Source organism: Cervus elaphus, chromosome 20 (assembly GCF_910594005.1).
Source record: "Cervus elaphus chromosome 20, mCerEla1.1, whole genome shotgun sequence".
NCBI classification, from domain to species: Eukaryota; Metazoa; Chordata; class Mammalia; order Artiodactyla; family Cervidae; genus Cervus; species Cervus elaphus.
This window is the reverse complement of record NC_057834.1, coordinates 113,859,047-113,878,902: the sequence shown is the minus strand read 5'-3', so window position 1 is coordinate 113,878,902 and position 19,856 is coordinate 113,859,047. Positions and strand designations below refer to the sequence as shown.

The 19,856-nt window shown below is 42.3% G+C and overlaps 2 protein-coding genes across 5 annotated transcripts in view; one reads left to right on the top strand and one right to left on the bottom strand.

The window, feature by feature from the left end:
* ZYG11A (zyg-11 family member A, cell cycle regulator) overlaps positions 1-6,721 on the top strand; it is a 61,228-nt gene extending 54,507 nt beyond the window's left edge. For both annotated transcript variants that reach the window (XM_043878301.1, XM_043878302.1), the window contains 3 exons: positions 201-262; positions 1,107-1,204; positions 4,518-6,721. In XM_043878301.1, the coding sequence (XP_043734236.1) occupies positions 201-262; positions 1,107-1,204; positions 4,518-4,681 (324 nt within the window). In that variant the 3' untranslated portion in view covers positions 4,682-6,721. The remainder of the gene's footprint in view (positions 1-200; positions 263-1,106; positions 1,205-4,517) is intronic.
* A 98-nt stretch (positions 6,722-6,819) lies between these two features.
* Positions 6,820-19,856, bottom strand: part of LOC122677964 (enoyl-CoA hydratase domain-containing protein 2, mitochondrial) — a 29,881-nt gene continuing 16,844 nt past the window's right edge. The window contains exons 4-10 of one of the 3 annotated variants that reach the window (XM_043878308.1): positions 17,267-17,353; positions 16,364-16,456; positions 14,888-14,947; positions 14,489-14,676; positions 9,736-9,786; positions 8,291-8,338; positions 6,820-7,032 (exon numbers count right to left, since the gene is read on the bottom strand). In XM_043878308.1, the coding sequence (XP_043734243.1) occupies positions 7,003-7,032; positions 8,291-8,338; positions 9,736-9,786; positions 14,489-14,676; positions 14,888-14,947; positions 16,364-16,456; positions 17,267-17,353 (557 nt within the window). In that variant the 3' untranslated portion in view covers positions 6,820-7,002. Of the gene's footprint in view, positions 7,460-8,290; positions 8,339-9,735; positions 9,787-14,488; positions 14,677-14,887; positions 14,948-16,363; positions 16,457-17,266; positions 17,354-19,856 lie in introns of all 3 variants that reach the window. The other 2 variants (XM_043878306.1, XM_043878307.1) reach the window with 2 other exon arrangements.

Sequence of the window (19,856 nt, the reverse complement as noted above, 5' to 3'; positions counted from 1 at the left end):
CCCTTTCTGGTGTATTGTTTTCCACATGACTTTCTTCATATTCTGCATATATAATGGCTGTCTAATTAATAGTTGGTTGGCTAGATATACCTAAATTTGAGTAATCAATCCTTGATTTTGAAAATTTATATTGTTTCATATGTATATAATTATAAATGACATGAAACAATACTAGAATCTTGATTTCTCTTTTTGTATAGTATACAACCATCCAGAATTGGCCAAGTTCAAGTTGTAAGATGACAGCTTTGATCACTTACAGGTAATTTCATGATGGCGTAGTGCTTCTCTTAAAGCTTGTCCTCAGTCTGCTATGTAGAGGCCATGGTACAGGGATAAAATATTAGAATCAAACAGCCTTGTATTCAAATCTGATTTCTTTGTGATACTGGTAAAATCACTTTAAGAAAATCTCTGAGACTTAGTTTTTGTCATCTGTAAAATGAAGCTGGCAGTGTGCAATACTGAGGGTGGAATCAGTTATTGAATGTATAGTGTCTAACTCAGAATATAATTTCTTAAATGTTAGTTCCAGTTATATGCTCAGCAATACATCTGTCTTTTTTTTTTTTAATCTCATATCATTTTACTTGTCCTCAAGAAAAGTGATGACAAAATTATGACTATAAATTTGAGTAGGAAAATAAAGGGAATATTTAGTATGAGAAATCATAACAAATTACAAATTATAAAATGCTAAAACACACCACAATCATCACAAAATCTAGACTAATATCCTAATATATTCATTAATGAAATTTCTGACAGACATCTATAATCATTTTTCCTACATTTCTGGCAGCAAACTCTTTGTTTGCTCTTTTTTTTTTTTTAATTTAATGATTTTATTTATTTTTTCCATTTATTTTTATTAGTTGGAGGCTAATTACTTTACAATATTGTAGTGGTTTTTGCCATACATTGACATGAATCAGCCATGGATTTACATGTGTTCCCCATCCTGAATCCCCCTTCCACCTCCCTCCCTAAATACATCTGTCTTAATGAAGAATTGACTCTGGGGGTGGTGGCGGGGATGTTGAAAATTATTATATCCCTGATGTTAGCCTGAGTTCTGAAGAAACATCTTCTTTGTACTTATTTAGATCCTTCAAGGCATTTTTCCCGCTCCTTGGCAACTTCTCTCAACCAGAGGTTCAGCTCTGGGCACTATGGGCCATGTATCATGTCTGCAGTAAAAACCGTATGTATTTAAAAATAACCATTTTTTTTTTTTTAAGTTTTATTTACTTATTTTTGGCGGTATCGAGTCTTAGCTGTGGTACATGGGCTTCTCTCTGGTTGTGGAATGCCATCTCAGTAGCTGTGGCGTGCAGGCTTAGTTGCCTGGTGGCCTGTGGGATCTTAGTTCCCTGACCAGGAATCGAACCTTCGTCCCTTGCATTGAAAGGCAGAGTCTTAACCACTGGACTACCAGGGAAGCCCAAAAATAACCATTTTTTAGCTATTTTTTTGTATAAGGATTAAGTTCAAGATGGCATTTTGAAAAATTGTTCTCTTATGTCCTGATTTTAACACTTTTTATGAAGAAACTAAAGAGCTTTTGTATTAGTATAAAAAATGCTACAGAATTATAATTTATTTGGGGATGGATGGTAAGCAATATAGAAAGTGAAAGTGTGCTCCCGCTCCTATTCCCCACAGGCAAGCACTGTTTATTAGCTGACTGTAACTGTCCTTCCAGGTAGTTTTCTGTATATATGCTATAGTTATTATATGCTGTACATGCATATGTTTTTAGGCAAAATGCTCATTCTGTACGTGTTATCCTATAGCTTTCTCTTTTTCACTGAATAGTTTATCATAATACTATCTTTCCTATAAGTAATACATAGATTTGCCTCTTTGTAGTGGTTTGTGGGAGACTGGGGGGCCAGATGTCAGGAGTTGTTTCTCAGGCAAATTAAATGTTCTTCCACATTTGTTGCTTTAAATTCCTCTTGGGAATTCTTGGCTTTTCTCTTTGCTAAGGAATACTACTAAAATTTTTGCTTGTATTATAAAAGAATTATAGACTTTAATTCTGTATAAAAGAATTAAAGAATTTGTATTATAAAAAGAATTATAGACTATAATTTTATGCTGAAAAATCTAAAGGTATAACTTTTAGAATTAATGAAATGTTTAACTATCAAAAGCATAAACTATCTTAAAATAGCTTTAACAAGTATTGGGGCCTATGTGCAAAAAAATCTAGGAAATAATTTATAGACTGAAATAATTATGGACATATTATACTCCTCAGTTCTTTTCTATTCACATATATAATACAGTTCAAGTGAATGAGTTCAGTAAGTGATGAGGAATCTGAAGGTTGTTATTCTAAAGCTAAAGTGGCAGAATAATTAGGAAAGAACTGATAGAAAAAAATGGTTTTTAGGAGCTTGCCTTAACACTTCTCTTTATTTTTGGCTATACCCACAGCATGTGAGATCTTAATTCCCCCAGGAGGTATTGAGCCTGGGTCCCTACAGTTCAATCTTGGAGTCCTAACCAGTGGACCACCAGGGGAAAACACACACACACACACACACTGTATATATTTAGGAAAGATGCATCTATCTGGTGATTAAGAGAACAGACCCCAGAACCAGACTATTTGAACTTTACTCCCTTTCTCCATTTACTAACTGTGGGAGCTTGAGCAAGTTACTTAACCTTTCTGTGCCCCAGTTTCCTCATCTGTAAAATGGGGATCCAAGTACCTGTTTTATAGGACTGTTACGAGAATTAAATGAGTTAACATTTGCAAAGCATTTAAACATTGCTTGGCTTATAGTATTAGCATTTGCACATAGCATAGTATTAGTACAAGCATAGTACATAGTATTTGTTAAATACATCACTTTATGAGTATAATCTGCAGAGCTGAGTCAAAATGTTATGAATGTATATAATTTTGGTGGGTATTGTTAAATTGTATCCCAGAGAGTTGATTACCAGTTTGCATTCCCATCAGCAATATATGAGAGCTTGCAGTTTCCTTTTATTCTTGCAAAAACTTTTAGTTGAATTTTTGATCTTTGCCAATCTGAGGTGAAAGTGATTCTAACTTGACATTTATTTTAAGTAAGGTTAACTGTCTTTTCTTACATTTGGCTTCTGTTGTTTTCCGTTGCTTGCTTTTTCTTTACTTTTTTTTGATCTTTTTCTTTTAAATTTGAAGGAACTCTTACAAATAGTTTTTTCCAGTGTTTTGTCTTGATTTTATTCATTGTTTTTGCTAGTCATTATTTTGTTCTATGGCCTCTGGATTTCAGGTCATGGTTATACCTTACAAAATCAATGAACATTTTCAGAAATTTTCTTCAAAAGTATTACCCTCCAGCTATTCTATTCCTTTCTTATAACATTTATCAGAAATATCTTCTACCTTCTCTCAATCAGTCCTACATATCTTGTAACCATTACAAAGAAAAAGTATCCATGTCTTTGTTTCTTTTTACTGCATTCTTGGTTGTCTTGTTGTGTGTTTTTTTTCTTTTAAGATTTTTATTGATGTGGACCATTTTAAACTCTTTATTGAATTTGTTACAATACTGCTTCTATGTTTTTTGTTTTTGTTTTTTTAATGTTTTGTTTTTTTGGCCATGAGGCATATGGGATCTTAGCTCCCCAACGAGGGATCAAACCCACGTCCCCTGCATTAGAAGGCAAAGTCTTAACCACTAGTCTTACCAGGGAAGTCCTTTGAATGTGTTTTGGATCATGGTTTCTGTGTTTAATTGATTTTGCACTGATTAAGAGAATCCTTTTCAGACTGAATTGTGGACATGTCCCTTTAGTACAGTTTTGTATTTGCTTCTGTCAAGTGTTCTGGAGGTTTTCCTGGGATTGGTCTAATCCTTATATTCATTTTTCAGCTCAAGGATTCCAAGAACATTTAGGCTAGTATAAATTCAAACCCTGTACCAACTTGGGACTCAGGAAAGACTTCTCCCCAGAGCCCAGGCCAAGAGAGAGATGTTTCATTGTCTTATCCCTTGTCTTGTCTGGCCTTTTGAGGGGCCAAATTTATGCATTATTTTTGCTTCTGACTTCCTAAGTTAAAATTGAAATTCCTAGATTACTGAAACTGACAGTCCTTTTCTACTCCAGAAAAGTTACAGGTGAGGTTACATGAGCTTTAAGTGTTTTTTGTTTTGCTCTTTGTGTCTGACTCCTTGACAGTTCCTTTACTTTGTGCCCTCAACCATGAATTAAAATTTTTTTCAATTATATTTTATCCAGCCTCTGGTGTTTTTAGGTTGTCTAGCTCAGCATACTGCCTGAACATGAAACTTTTATTATTTTTGTAATAAAAGAAGTTCTTATCCTTTTAGCTAGAGATATTTGAAGCATAGAGTTGTCTGGAAATAAACTTAATAAAATAATCATCCGTTATCAAATTGCACAAGCCAAGCATTATTGGCATCTTTAAAATGATGAATGTGGTAATTGGGAATATTTAAAACACCAACTTGAACATCAGGTTTCTTTGCTTGATTTTCTTTCAGCCAGCAAATACTGCAAAATGTTAGTTGAAGAAGAAGGATTGCAGCTTTTGTGTGACATCCGGGAACACAGTGAGGCAGACCCCCAAGCACAGCAGATTGCAGCCTCCATTGTAGATGACTTCAAAATGCATTTTATGAATTACCAGAGACTCTCTCTTTGTTGAAGGCCCTTCTTAACCTCAGGGCCTCAGAGGTGCTGCATCTTCGGTATCAGGCCTTCTGCTGTATCAGCAATCAAGTGTTGGATTGAAACAAGTTGTCGTTGGAGTTTGTGAGCTGACCGCCTTGCCTTGTTGGCCTTTTGGGGGATGATTTTCTGTAAGTTATAAGAAGTTTGGATTTGTGTGATAGCCATAATCTCAAATCAAGCTGGAATCATTCTTGGAATACCTTTTCAGTAGTTTTGAAAAATCAAGCCCTGGACTCTGTGGGAAGACCTGTAAGCTTTTGTTAGAACAGCTATGCCAGTTAATTTTCTCTAGCCCTGACCAATTTCTTAACTGAGTATTTGTCAGAGGAAAGAAAAAAAGAAATACCTATGGGGGACCTCGGTATTTATGTTAAATTTCATGGTTGAAGGAATCTCCTAAGTTGTTATTCCTGGCTATATGAGGCCTTTGGAAAAGAAATGCATGAGAGTTCTAGGAAACATGTGTGTTTAAATGTATTGTTTGGAAGGCAGAACCTCTATTGGAGGGGATGGAAAAAATTTTTTTAATACATACCAAATTACCTTCCACTCGTTGGATAGAGTAAAGAGAAATACATTTTTATGATTTTTGGATAGTCTACCTTTGACCTTTTTTCCTCCAGCTTTACACATTAGACTGAATGAGCGTAATAACATTGTGGGTAATTGGGTGTGCTGGTGGGGCATGGTCACAGGACTGACAAGTGTTTAGATGAAAGATTATATGGCGAGTATAAATCTCAATCCCTCAGATTTTTAAGGTCACAGAGTGGGACTGTGACCAAAACTGAGAGGAAAAGGAAGGACTGTGCCAAAGATTTAAAGAGGTGCTCTTTAAAAAAAAAAAGAGGTGCTCTTACCTAACTTGGATGAGAAAAATAATGAGTTTTTCTAAGAACCAACCTCAACCCCAGTATAAGCTATGAGAGGCTTTTGTTTGTGTCCTCTGCAAACCTGCTCTATGGAATAAAGTCCTTCCTTACCTTATTATTGGCAACCAATGAAACATGTTAAGCCATTAATCTAAATTTTTCAAAGAAACAAAATTTTTTTTTTAATTGGTAGCTTATTTTAGGACTAGATTTTCATACTGTAAGCTGGCCAGGTTCTTAACTGGAATGTGCCGTATCATCTTTTGAAATCAAATGAGGTTTATTCTTATTCTAAATTGTTTTTTCAAACTATTGCTCACTGGTGTCCAACTGGATAAGGGGAATTTGTGACCTGCTTCCTTCAACAGCCCTGAAACTCCACAGATTTTCTCATTCACTCTTCTGCATGATTCTAAAAGTATGTCTTAGTTTCCTGACCTGGGTTCCATATGTCAGAACATGTTGTTACCAGATACTAGTTTGGGCTGATGTGAGGAAGATGAGTGGGAAATAGTGCCTGTTGAGGTCCATTTCAGCACTGGGCACCTCTGTACATTTTCTCTGATTTTCAACAGTCCTCTGGGATAGTTTTATTTTCCCCATTTAACAGATAAGAAGAAGGAAGTAGAGCAAGATGGTTACTTTGCTGAGTAGACAAATACTGCTTGTGTGGTTGGTGCTGATTCCTAAGACTTGGGTTCTTGTCTTCCCTTCCCTTCCAGGAAATGAGTACAGCTTTGAGGCACATTTGTTTTTAACAGCAAGTCAACAATGTTACTTGTCTGTGTCCATGCCTCTGCTCATGGTTCAGTAACTCCTGAGCCGCCCAGGCACAGGCTTAGGAAGCTCAGATCAGTTAAAGATGACCACATGTCTCTTGCCCTGCCTTGGCATTGGAGGAGGGCTGCTGAGGCTCGTGTGCACATGTGTATATCAGCCCCCCTTTATTTCAAAGTGCCACCATCTTGCTTACTTTTTTGCTCATGCTGTTCCCCTCAGTTTTCCTCTTCTTAGCCTCCATTGCCTGTTCGATCCTTCAGGCTTCAACTGCAGTATTACCTGTCCATTTCTTAATCTCTCATGTTGTCCACCTGAGTTAATCATTCCCTTCTCAGGGCTCCTGAAAGTTATTAAATGCACCATCAGAGATTTGCCTGCCACCCTACAGTTTACAAAAGGTTTCACAGCAGTGATTTCACCTGGTTCTTAAAAGAACACTGTACATTAATCATAACTCATGTTTATGGAACATCAGGTATTTTATTATTATTATTTTTTAATCCTCATAACAGGTTCGTTGTAGTTGAGGAGGCTGAGGTAAACAGTGAGTAACTGGCAGAGAGCTGAGTCTATTCAACCACAGCCAAGGTTTCCTTATTATCTCTGTTGTACTGTGGAAGAAACGGCCGTTGTGGGGTGGTTCTTAAAGCCTCTTGCCATCTCTGGTGAGCACCTAATAACCGAGACGCAGAAGTTAGGCTTGAGTGCCAGTGCTATAAAGGCCCAGAGGGGTCTGTTTTATCCTTAGTTTATCGTTCTATTAGGGACAGACAGGTATGCTTCAAAGCAAACCCGACTCCAGTGATGAGCTCGCCTGGCTGAGGAGTAATGAAGGGAGCAGTAGGTGGCATAGGCAGCACCCTAGGACCGGGCACCATGCCAGTCATTCCCTATCCATCATGTCCTTGTGAGGAGACTGGAACCCAGAGAGGTGAAGTGATGAGGGCAGAGGTGCTGCACTTCTTCCTTCTGGATCCTGTTCTGTAAGGTGTGCATCTCCCTTGCTTCAGGTTAAATGGAGGTCACTTGCCAACAAATCTGGGGAGGCGCTTCTCCCTGAAGGCAGCCATGCCTTCCAGCCGATCCCGGGTTGGGATGTTCTGAAACAACATACCGAGTATCAATTTGCAGAGACAGGTCCAGAAACCAGAAAAGACTTGCTCAAGGTTGTTCAGCCCATGGCGAGGCCAGAATCCAAGTCTTTCACTGTCTTTGGACTCTGGTGTTGGGTCATGTGGGCCTTGGTGGCTCCATGGTCTCCTCACACCAGACTGTATTTGTGCACAGTGTACGTGCATCTGAGAGCCCACAGTCTCATTCAGCAGCCTGAAATGAGGCTACTGGGCAGAAAACAAAGACTAGGCTTTGTGGTAAGAGCTCTGGCTTTGAATCCTGGTATACAGTTGGTTCACATCAGGTTCTACAAGTTCCCAAACCCCCGTTTAGGAGGATTTTTGTTACTTGTTAGCCTGGAGATTAATGTTTTTGACTCACTAAGGAGTAAAGGGCTAAATAGGTCAGCCACAGTGTATTATCCCACCATCGAGCATACATAACCTGTAGGCAATAATCAAGGCCTTGGCATTCTCCAGCCTGGGCTTTAGGCTGGTACAGCCTGGCCTGTACCAGTAGCCACTGGTAAAGAGAACTCAGAAGCTGTTATTCTTCTGTCAGGTTCCTCTGTGATTCTCTGGGCAGCAAAGTAGGGCAGGGTACAGCACCATTAGATGGCTGAGGAAACAGTCCCAGAGAGTGCTCTGTGGCTCCCCTGGGATCAGTGCAGGCTGACTGGGAGGAAACGAGTGCTGCAAAGATCTACTGTGTGGGTTGGGAGGAACCTATTCAATTGGTCATGTACTAATAGTACCCAAGGGCCCTACTCTGGCCCGGCCTCTGCTTACAAGCATGCAGGACTGGCAGCAGACACATACCTGGGCATAGCATATCCCTTCAATGGCCATCCCTGATGCAATGTCCACCTGCAAGAAAGAAGTGGTGCCTGGATCAGCCTTGCCCACCTCCATGTGCTCTGGGCACCAGCTCGCCCTGCTCTCTACACCACTTCCTACTGTTTCCTGGATTCTTCCAGCAAAGAATTACCAAGGCTTACTGTATGCCAACCCATATGAAGAGAGATGATGTGCTAAGGAATCCCCTACTGGAGAGGGAACACCATTCATTATAGAGGTGAAGCAGTGTTGGGATGAATGGGGGCTGTGAGAACAACAGGGAGGATTACAAACAGCCTGAGAGATGATGCGCTTGCACAGCCGCTGCTCCCTCCTTCCCCACCTGGCTGCCTCACCATGCCTCCTGTCACCCCCATTAATGAACTTTGCTGGCTTTCAAATTGCCCTCAGAACTAAGGCCTGCACGACTTGGCCCCTGGCAACTTCCCAGTCTCTACTGTCCACTGCTTGCTATTACTCACTTAAAGGCACTATTGTAAGAGAAGTAGTGTTCATAGCAGCAGTTATTTTCCCTACTACACAGCTGAGAAATCTGAGGCATGGAACGGTGGAGTGATTTGTGTAAGGACACAATAGTGTGTGGAAAAACAGGTCTTGGAACCCGAATGGTCCAGCACCAGGGCCCATGCACCTAACCTCACTGTTGTGCTGACTCACTCATCCCTTCCTCCTGTTCAGTTGAGTTGCTTCTTTATACATCTCTGTGTTTTCTCTCACACTTTCCAGTTTTTCTGGAATTCTTATCCAGCCTAAACCCCAGTTCTAGAAAACATTCTCCAACCCAGCACTGTCTAGCCCTGTACCCAGGAGCCCCATGGATGGTGCACCTCTGCCCTCTCCAGGCTGTCTGCTTGGTACTCTTGACTTTTTATTACTGATTTGTATCAGTCCCTCTCCCCACCTTGGGGGCAGTGACCATATTTGATTCATTCCGGTGTCCCAGTTCAGATCTAGGTTTAGTGTATAATGAATGAATAAGTTGATGTGTAGGATAGCTGCAGCCAAGTCAGCATGTCTGAGCCCCGTCTGTGAGGCCACAATACTGACCACCAACATAATCTGGAGAACATGGGACTGATAGCCATGCAGACCTCGGTTCTTGTGACTCATTTGCTCTGTGACCCTGGGTAAGTCATTTACCCTTTCTGGACTTCAGTTACCTTCTCTCTCTAAAGGAGAGAAATGAGGATAAAATATAATTTGGAGTATCACCTGGCCAAACTTCATTTTTTAGATGGGTAAAACTAAGGCACAAAGAGAGAGGTTCAGGCTCCAAGTCTATTAGAAGAGTCCAGTGCCTGAGTTCTTTCCAGCTGTGCTGTCCATCTGTGTGCCCTGAAAGCACTGCCTCCCAGCCACCCCACTGACCTTAGCAGACGCTAAGTTCCGACCCAGAACCCTCTCACCTCTATTCCTCGGTCAATGGCAACTTTGCTCAGCCGCACAGCGATGGGGGCCTAGGGAAAAGCAAGCGCTTGGTTGAGGAGGGGATCAGTTGGTGCTCACAGTTAGGCACACACGCTCCATGATGGCGGAAGAGGTCTGGGTAGAAATCCAGCTATTCTAGTGACAGTGTTTACTTTTGTTAGTGTTATACCTACTAATTAGCTGATGTTCCTTTTCAATAATGAAGGAAGCCTAACTGATGCCTAATCCTCCTAGTCCTGACCATCTGGAATTCTTGTCATTTAATACATCCCGCCAGCATGTACAACATACTCCACTGTACACATGCTTTCCCACCCACAGACTTATCTAATCGTCACAGGCTGCTCCCCATCCCTTCAGGATGGGTTTAAGTGAGGCTCAGGGTGGTGAAACACCTGGCCATGTTTGTCCAGTGAGTCAGTGGTGAAGCTTAGATCTGATTCCCAGTCACCTTTTCCACTGCTGTTCCCTTCTCTACCCCTCTCATCTCAACAAATGCAAGCCTCCACTGAAAGCATGTTTTACCCCAGTAGGGTGAAAAAAGGTCAGTATTAGGAACTTGGACTTTGGAATCTGGCAGACCTGGATCAAAATCCTGAAGGGCATTTTGTAGGGCCAGTTGGAAGCAAGAGCACCAAAGTGACCATCTTTGCCTCTTTGGTCTTGCTTCTAGTTATTTTGTGCCACTGCAGTTCTGGCTCTCCATCCCCCACCGCACTTCCAGGCAAGGAGTGCATTTGCCTCCTATTTTGTTCATATTGTATTATGAAGGTTTTGTAAGACTTTATCAGGAAAAGAACAATTTAAAAAGTCTGTTAGCATGGAAACCATAAATGAAAAAACTAGCTACATAAAGATAAAAGAACTTCAGACTGGGAAAAATACCACAGATTCAAGCAAAAATCAAGATCTGGGAGACTATATTTGTGATACTGTGACAGAAACATTTCCTTTACAAAAAGCTGGTGTGTGTGTGTGTGTGTGTGTGTGTGTGTGTGTGTGTATATGTATATATATATATATATTTTAGCATTCACACAGTATGGAAAGCTAGTTCACAAAAAAGAAAAAAAAGACACAAGGTGTGCTCAGCTTTACTTTTAAAGAAACATAAATCAGAACAGTTAGGTGCTCCTTTTCACCTCACAGTTGGAAACTGTAAAAGGTTGGTAATGCCCATTATTGTTGAGAAGTATTTGCACACATAATTGAATGGAGAGTAAACTGGAACAATGCTTCAAGAGGACAGTTTGACAAGAACTGGCAAATTAGATAGATGCCCATGCTCTTTTCATGTTGTAACTCCGTGTAGGCATCTACCCTATAGATTCACTTCCAAGAGTACACTAAGATGTACAAAGTTAATCAGTCCAGTTATTTTTCAGGAGCATAAAGATGTCAGTAATGTGATTGTTCCTCATTAGAGTACTGGTTAAATGATGGCACATCCATACCATGAATGAAAAAGTATGCAGTTTAAATGAATGAGGTTGATATGTATGTGCTGAAATGGGTAACACTCCCAATATATTAGGTGAAAAAAGGAAGCTGCGTAGTGCTGTGTATATTATTCCATTTGTGTAGAAGGTATTGGTATGATGTGTCTTCGGGGAGAAGGGAAAAGAGAATGGAAAACTTCACTTTTTGTCTTATACTTTTCCATACTTATTGAATTCTTTTCTGTGCATAGTTTGTTTTTAAACGTCAGTTAGAACTGGACTAGCCTTTAAAGGTGTGTACCTTGTCCCCTAAATTATCCTAAAGGAATTTAGAATTAGATATGTGATAATATGTGCATATTTTACATGTACAATGAAAATTTCTGGAAGAGTATGCAAACTGTTAACAGTGGTCATCTGTGGGGAGAGGGACTGGGGAACTGAGGAATGTTTTCGTGACCCAAAACATTTTGTCTTTTTGCCAGTGACTGAGTGTTGTTTTAGGATGTGGGACTTTTCACTTTGAACCTGGACAGCCCCAGGATAACAGGATCACCCTACTTTTGATTTTTACTCTATGTCCTTCTTATTCTTCTATCCTATTTGATTTGTTTGTCATGAATATGTATTATTTACTGATTTCTCATTGGAGAAAATTAAAAACTATATAGCCATGTTGTCTCTGTGTTGAAAACACACATATTTATGTTTCTGAGTGTGTGTGTGTACAAAAATGTAGTTGACCCTTGAACAACCCAGAGCTTGGGCGAACCAACAATCCATGCAGTAAAAAATCTACACAGAACTTAACAGCTAACCCTCCTTGTAAAGAGTTCTGAATCCACAAATTCAGCCAACCTTGGATCATGTAGTAATGTAGTATGTATTTAGTGAAAAAAAAATCCATGTATAAGTGAACCTTAACAGTTCCAACTTGTGTTGTTCAATGGAACACTGTGTGAAGTAGGTCAGTTAGAAATGTGATGGATCATTTTGAAGAAAAAAAGAAATATGGATCATTTTGTTATTTGGAAATAAGTGAGTCACAGTTGCCACAGGATGTTCCATTCCTTTGATGTTCAAATGGAAAATGTATTCAAATCCATATTCAAAGGGTAAAGTATATTTACTGTTTAAAGGGAAAATCTGAGTGTTAATTTGTGGACCTTGTGTTTATTGATAGATAGGCTCTTTGGGGCTGTAATCTCTGGAGCAATTTGACTGGCCTGGTCTTGGTAATTTTTCCACTAGAGGGCAGCTGTCTACAACAGCATCTCTTGCACTCAACCCATAGGGAATCTTTTCATACTTGGCACTCAGTAACTCACTTGGAAGTTAAACAGGTTGCATCAGAATGTCCCAGCATTTGCATTAGTGATTCTAATACTGGTTTTTGGTAGGCTGTTGTTTTGGTATAGAAAGCTACTTTTAAATACTGAAATACTAGTAATTAGTAAAATACCATTATTTCAATATATTGAAAAGTCAGAAGCCTGAATCATCTTGAGACCAAGCTCAAAGACCTTGTTATTTATTTTATGCAAAATGACAAACCCTAGAGTCTACAATAGGCCCCTCAATCTGTGGAAGTATAATTAGCTACCACCCTGAGTCACTCAGAGTTTTGTTATCAGTTCAGACTTTCTGACCAAGTATAAGAGAAACACGACAGCATTAAAATGAACAGCATCAGACTCTCCATTTATGTGACGAAACTATAAACAGGAAATGGAGATAAAACCAATGCTTTTAAGCCAAATTTACCATCAGTTTTTTATGGTCCTTACCCTCAAGTAACTAAGCAAGCAAGTAAGTAAAGATCTCAAAGTTATAAAAAGAGGCAGGATTATTTGAGGGAGATTTTTTTTTCCCCCTAAATAAGATAAGTCTTTTTTACTTTTCATGATTAATTTCAAATACTTTTCTGTGTTAATATTAAAATGATACAGTATGGTTAACAATATTATATTTGACTTTTGTAACATGTCTTTAATTTTTTGTATTTGAAATCCATTAAAGATTTAGTTTGTTCTTTAAAAATTTTGTACATGTTCTGCACTCTTTAAAATACTAGTTATTATATGTATTTCTGTATTATGCAGAATGAATGCTAAAATAGTGTCTGTCTTTGTGGTATTATTGCAGTCACTTTCTTTGACTTTGATGAGCAGTCACTTAACCTTGTTGGGTCTGTTATAGCACAGACACGACAGGGATAATCACCCCAATTGTTTGGATTGTTCTAACACTGGGACACTATTAAAATACCTAGGATTGTTTGTGTCTGAAGGATGAGGGTGCACCATATGGATTCAGTCCGTATTACAACTTAACAGAACCTGGCTCCATTTCAGCTGCTTGCCTGTTTTTATGGAAACTTGGGACCTCCCTCTGGCTCTGTTAGAGAAGTGAGAAGCCAGTGGAGCCTCTCGGATACTTTGGAGATTACTGTAGGCAGGGCCTAACCCACTCCCTGGGTATCTAAACTTTTGGGGAGACTATATGTTAATAGGCTATTTGATGATTTAAAAAAAAATGTATGGGTCTTAATATATGTCATACATCATGTTTTTCAAGTGCTTTTCCACCACGTAGTATGCATGGAGAGATGGGCTGGTAGTTCTTTATCTGTTTTAAAGAAACTTGCGTTTTCAATTTTGGGACATATTAATGCTCTACTGTCTAATACAATAGCCAATAGCCACATGTGTCTATTAGCATTAAAATATGGGAACTATAATTGAGAAATTAAAACTTTAAGTAATGTGGCTAGTGGGACTTCCCAGGTAGCTCAGTGGTAAAAAACTGCTTGGCAAGCAGAGGAGCCTCAGGTTCAGTCCCTGGATTGGGATGATCCTCTGAAGAAGGATATGGTAGTCCGCTCTAGTATATTTTCCTGTAAAATACCATGGACAAGAGGAGTCTGGTGGGCTACAGTCTGTGGGGTCACACAGAGTAGGACATAGCAACAAAATGTGGCTAGTGACTGCCTCAGTGGATGGCACAGATAGAGATCATTTGCATCATCTCAGGAAGTTTTGTTTTACAGGCTGTTCTGAGGATTTTCAAGCTTAATTGATCCCAGCCTCTCAGAACTCAATTTTCACTTTAACTTAAAATCTGATTTAGTATTATTTACTAGATGGCTGAATGGAGGCAAAACCACCAAAGACAGTTAATTTTATAAATCTGGGGAAATGGATCTTGTGTTGCATGAGACGCCCTTGCCCCCTGGCCGCCCCTCCCGTGACCCCAGTGGTTCAGGCCCGCCCGCGCCGAGCGGCAGTCGCACCTGGGGCAGGATCTCCTGGGCCAGGGCTCGGGCCCGGCAGTAGGCGGCGTTGCCCTCCTCATTCTGGGCCACAGCGTGGTTCACCAGCCCCAGAGCCTGGGCCTGCGCCCCACTCAGTCGTCGGCCTGTGAAGATGAGCTCCTTCGCCAGGGCCACCCCCAGGCATCGAGGCAGCCTCTGAGTCCCTCCTGCCAGGATGGAGTAGGGGTGGTGAATCCTCATGGGACATGGGGGCCCAGAGGAGGCCCTGGCTGGGAGTCAGCCAAGACCTCTCAGAGGACGAGATTGGGTTAGGCTGGTGGGGAAGAGCCCAGAACATAGGGCAGAAGAGGAAAGTAGGGAATTATGCTGGATAGAGTGGAGTTGAACAGGTAGAGGATGGATGGTGTGTGTTATTACCTGCTCCTGGGAGGAGCCCTCGGGTGGTCTCGATCAGCCCCATGACAGCCGAGGAAGCTGCTTAGACAAAACAGAGTGAAGCCCCCACCCTGTCTTCTAGCACCAGTCCCTGAGGATAAGAGACACTCTGGGCTCTGCTCACCCCTCCAGCCAATCACTTTTCTCATGGTGCAGCCACAGCCAGGCTTCTCCAGTCACTGCCTTTGGAAGAGCTCTAGGCTGGAAGTCAGGAGGCCCAACACTCACCTTAACCTCCACAACTCACTGAGCAACTCTCTTAGCCTTTCTGAGCCTCATGGACGGGGAAAAAATTGATAACCTCTCTTTTACCTGCTTTATAGAACTGTTTAGGATTAAGTGAGGTCATGGTGCTTAGAACAAGGACGGGTTCCTGGATGGTACCCAGTACCTATTTGTGAGTTAATGGATTCTCTGTCTCATGTTAACTCAGGTCTGGCCTAGAGTGTCAGTGACTCCTGCTTCCACCAGTTTTTCCTCCTAGCTTTTTGTCAGCCTGAAATTTTCCTGTATTCTGATCCACATCCTTCTTTCACAGTTGTACTTCCTGTGAGAAGCCCTCCTTGAGTGTCCCACCCCATAGGCTTCTCCTGAATTCCTCAACACAGTCCCTGTGAACCATGCAGTATGGGAGGGAGGGGTTTACATTCACCCTCCTATCCATCAAACCCTGCAAGTTAGCTCCCCTAAACACAGGCAGGTGAGAACCAGAGTTGGTGCTATGACCTGCCCTGGTATTTGATGGCTTCTCTTTGTTATGCATCATGTGGATATAAAGTCCCTCTATGCCTGGGGCTACATGTTAAAAAAAAGATGAAAAGTTCTTGCTTGGTGGCTTGAGAAAGTGTGGCACCATTATGGCACTCAGATCTTCTCTGATCTGCTCTAAAAAGGGCACACCTAACCACCAAGTCAGCAAGGTTAAAGCAATCAGTTATCTTCATCCTCCCTGCCCTCCACGTTTCGAAGTTCAGTTTCTTTGATCTACTACTGCAAACCTTTGTGGATTCTGATAGAACTACTGTAGGGCACTGTTCCTGCCCAGTCATGCTTGTGATTAACTGGGCATGTAGCAGACTGCCCTCCTGGCTCACCTTTGTTCACAACATGATCGATAAAGCTGGCTTGGACAGAACTGGAAGACTGAAGAGATACGTTTGTCCCCAACCTTCGCTCTCTATGTTCTTTCTAGTTGTGTCAGCAGTTGCCCTGGGGTTGGCATGAGCAGTCCTGAGCTGAGGGCAGCTGACTCTGAGAAGGGACGAGCCCTGTAGTAGTCAGGGGCTGGGCGGTGAGGGGGGAGCCACTACCGCCTGAATTCCTTGGCCCCCACTTTGCCTTTAGTTCTGGGGTTTGTTGGCAAGCTGAGAGCAGTGGCTGATTGCAGAGTCCCCAGAATCAGCTTGTGTCGCTCACTCTTCCCTCCCACCCTCCCACACCTCTCGCTGTACCCGGTACCTGCCACTCGGAGGTCACAGGCCAGGGCAAGTTCCAGGCCTCCACCCAAGGCAAACCCGTCCACAGCGGCAATGGTGGGTGCAGGGAAGGCTGCTGTGGAGACAAAGGACGACGGCTCAGCCTGCGAGGCCCTGGTAGGACCAGGACAGTGTCTCAGGGTAGGAGACGGTCTAGCTGGTTGTGACAGAAGGCTTCATTGGCCCCAAGCTTGGGGACCTCTCCTGGTACCTCAGCCGGGTTATCTTAGCAGTCAGTTTTCCCACTGGGGAAAGTTGTGGGATCAGCTGGGGATCAGGAGTGGGGAGGTGGATGGGCAGGGTGATGCCTGGTCAGGCCCACCCTCCTGTGGGCCTCCCCGGGACCAGCCTTTTTGCTCTCCCTTCTCATTCTGTGTGCTGGGAGCAGAACTGAATCCGACACGGGGAACGCAGACAGGCAAACAGGTGATGACGACTCAGGGTGATCAGTGATCTGAGAAAGGAAGCTTGGATGATGGGCCAGGGGGGCTTCCTGGAGGAGGAGGCACTGGTGGTCTTAAAGAATGCATAAACAGTTCAGATGGCCTAGGAGGGATATTCCAGAAAAAGGAACAAGCATTTGTCAAAGCCTGCAAGCATGCTTGCTTAAAGTTGACCCTGGCATGGCCAGGCTTGTACCCTGAGCACAGGGGCTGAGGGTCAGATCTAGCAGGGCACTAATGCTGGGGAGCCAGTGCCCTGTGGACCCTTGTGACACCCTCCTCCTCATAGAATTCCTTGTCCCTGCCCCCTCTCCCTGGGAGAATCATCTCTCCATAGAGCTCACAACAGAAACCATTCTCTCTTTAGAATATGGTAGATTGGGTGAGGCTAGGATCAGCAGGACCCCGAAGGCCCTCCTTCCCCCCGACTCCAGAACCCTCACCAATCTCAGTCATCAGGCCTCGGAGCCGCTGGACAAAGACCCCCACTTCTGTTTCACTCATCTGCTCCCGCTCCTTCAGGTCTGCACCTGCAGATGCAAGGGTGACAGCCCTTGGGAAATGACCTGGCACTGAATCCCAGGCTGTCAAAGGATCCAGCAATGGAAACCTGAAGAGAAGCAGCCAGGGAGGAAAAAGAAACACCAGGAAAACTCGATCAGGGAAGCCAGGGAGGGAGGAGGAGTTTGAAAAAGGATAGATGCAAAAACAACAAAAAGATAAATTGGATTTCATCACAATTAAAAACTAATGCATCAGAAGAGACTATCAAGAGAGCAAAGACAACCCATGAACGGAAGAAATAACTTGCAAATCATACATCTGGTAAGGAACTGATATCTAGGATATATAAAGATTTCCTACAACTTAAAAGAAATACAAAGGACTTCCCTGGTGGTCCAGTGGTTTAAGACTCCATGCTTCCACTGCAGGGGGCACAGTTTGATCCCTGGTTCGGGAACTAAGATCATGTAAGTTGTGCAGAGTAGCCAAAAACAAACAAACAAAGGACTTGAATAGGCATTTCTCCAAGGAAAATAAGCCAGTGGAGTTTCCCCACTAGTCCAGTGGCTAAGATTCGGCTTCTAATGCAGGTGGCCCAAGTTCGATCCCTAGTTGGGGAACTAGAGCTCTCATGCCAGAACTAAAAGGTGGCATGTCACAATGAAGACTGAAAATCCTGTGTCCCTCAACTAAGACCCAGTGTACCAAATAAATATTTAAAAAAAGAAGATAAGGCAGTAAGCACTGGAAGGTGTGTTCAACATCATTGGGGAAATGCAAGTAAAAACCACAATAGGATAGTGCTTTGTAGCCATTCAGACGATGATTATAAACAACAAACAAAAAAGTGTTGACATTGGTGTGTAGAACTCTGATGTACTGCTGGTAGGAATGTAAAATGATACAGCTGCTGTCAAAAATATTTTGGTGCTTCCTCCTAAAGTTCAACATGGTCCAGCCACTTTACTCCTAAGTATATGCCCCAAAGAATTGAAAGCAAGGACTCAAGCAGATACGAGCACACCAATGTTCATAGCAGTATTAATCACAATAGCCAAAATGTGGGAACCACCCAAGTCCATCAACAGATGGCTATACAAAATGTGGAATATATGTGTGAAAGGGAATATTATTCATTTGTAAAAAAGATAGAAATTCTGCAGTATGCTACAACATGGATGAACATGAAGTACATGATACTAAGTGAAATAAGCAAGCCATGAAAGGACAAATGTATGATTCTACTTGTATTAAATACTTAGAGTAAGCAAATTTGTAAAGATAGACAGTAGAATGGAGGTTACTGGGTGTTAGGGAAATGGGGAGGAATTGCTTAATGAGTACATAGTTTACTGAGATGAGGGAATAGTTTCTGATATGGATAGTGGTGATTGTTGAATGTACTTAATGCCAGTGAATTTTACACTTCAGAGTGATTAAAAGGTAAATTTTGTGATTAAATGTAAATTTTGTATAATGTATATATCTGTGACAACTCAAAAAATACATTAAATAGTAATAAAATTTTATTAATTATTTTTTCCTATTTTACTGAGAAATAATTGGTATGCATCAGGTATAATTATTTTTTAAAAGAAGGGCTTGGTGGGGGAGGTTTAAAGGTCAAGTAGATGAGGAGTGAGTGCAGGGACAGTGGTGTGGGGGTGCACAGGGTCTTAGGTGAGAGAATGACAGTGGAGGGTCATCGGAGATCAGATGGTAGGAGCCTGAGTCACGAATAAGGGGTGAACATAGTCTCTGCAAGTCCTTGATTATGTGAAAGTCAGTTGGGAGAGCCCTTGGGAGTCTGATTAGTCCTAGCCCCTCAGTGACAAATGGGGAAACTGAGGCCCAGAGAGGGACAGGGACTAGCCCAAGATTCCAGGGCAAATCGGGGGCAGATTCAGACCTCCCGCATGCCCCCTACTTTCCTGTCCTTCGCTGGGGGGATGAGGAGCGGGGTTAACAGTCATGAAGTGACTGTGATGGAAGACGTCAGACCATGGGGGAGCCAAAGGAAGGGGCCGCAGTAGGAGGAGGGCCTCGATCAGGGTCGCGGGGTCAGGCAGACTGGTCTCATACTTCCCTTGCCACCTCCCTCCCCAGGCTGCTCACCGTGATCCTGGCAGTTGAGGTCTGGGGACTGAGCCACATGCCCTTGAAACCGCCTAAGAATCACTCGCTTCCCACCCTCGCCCTCTGCAGCCTCTTTCCGTCTCCCCAGTGCCCCCTCCACAGCCACCCCAGAGTCAGTTCTTCGCTCAACTCTCCTTCACTTGCTTCTTGTTGTGGGCCAGGGATGCCGCATTTCTCATCTTTGAAAGGAAGTGCGTGGGGCTTGCCCTGTTGTGAGGACCAAATGGTGCAGAGACGTGGAAGAGTTTTTTGACAAGGGACTGAGATCTTGTAGGTGGGCGAAGGGGCAGTAAGTCAGTCCTGTCTTGGCCACAGACCTGGTGAGTGTCTTTGGACTCCACTTTCTCATTTCCTCAATGAAGGGTCAGAACAGAAAGAACAAGGATTTGGGGG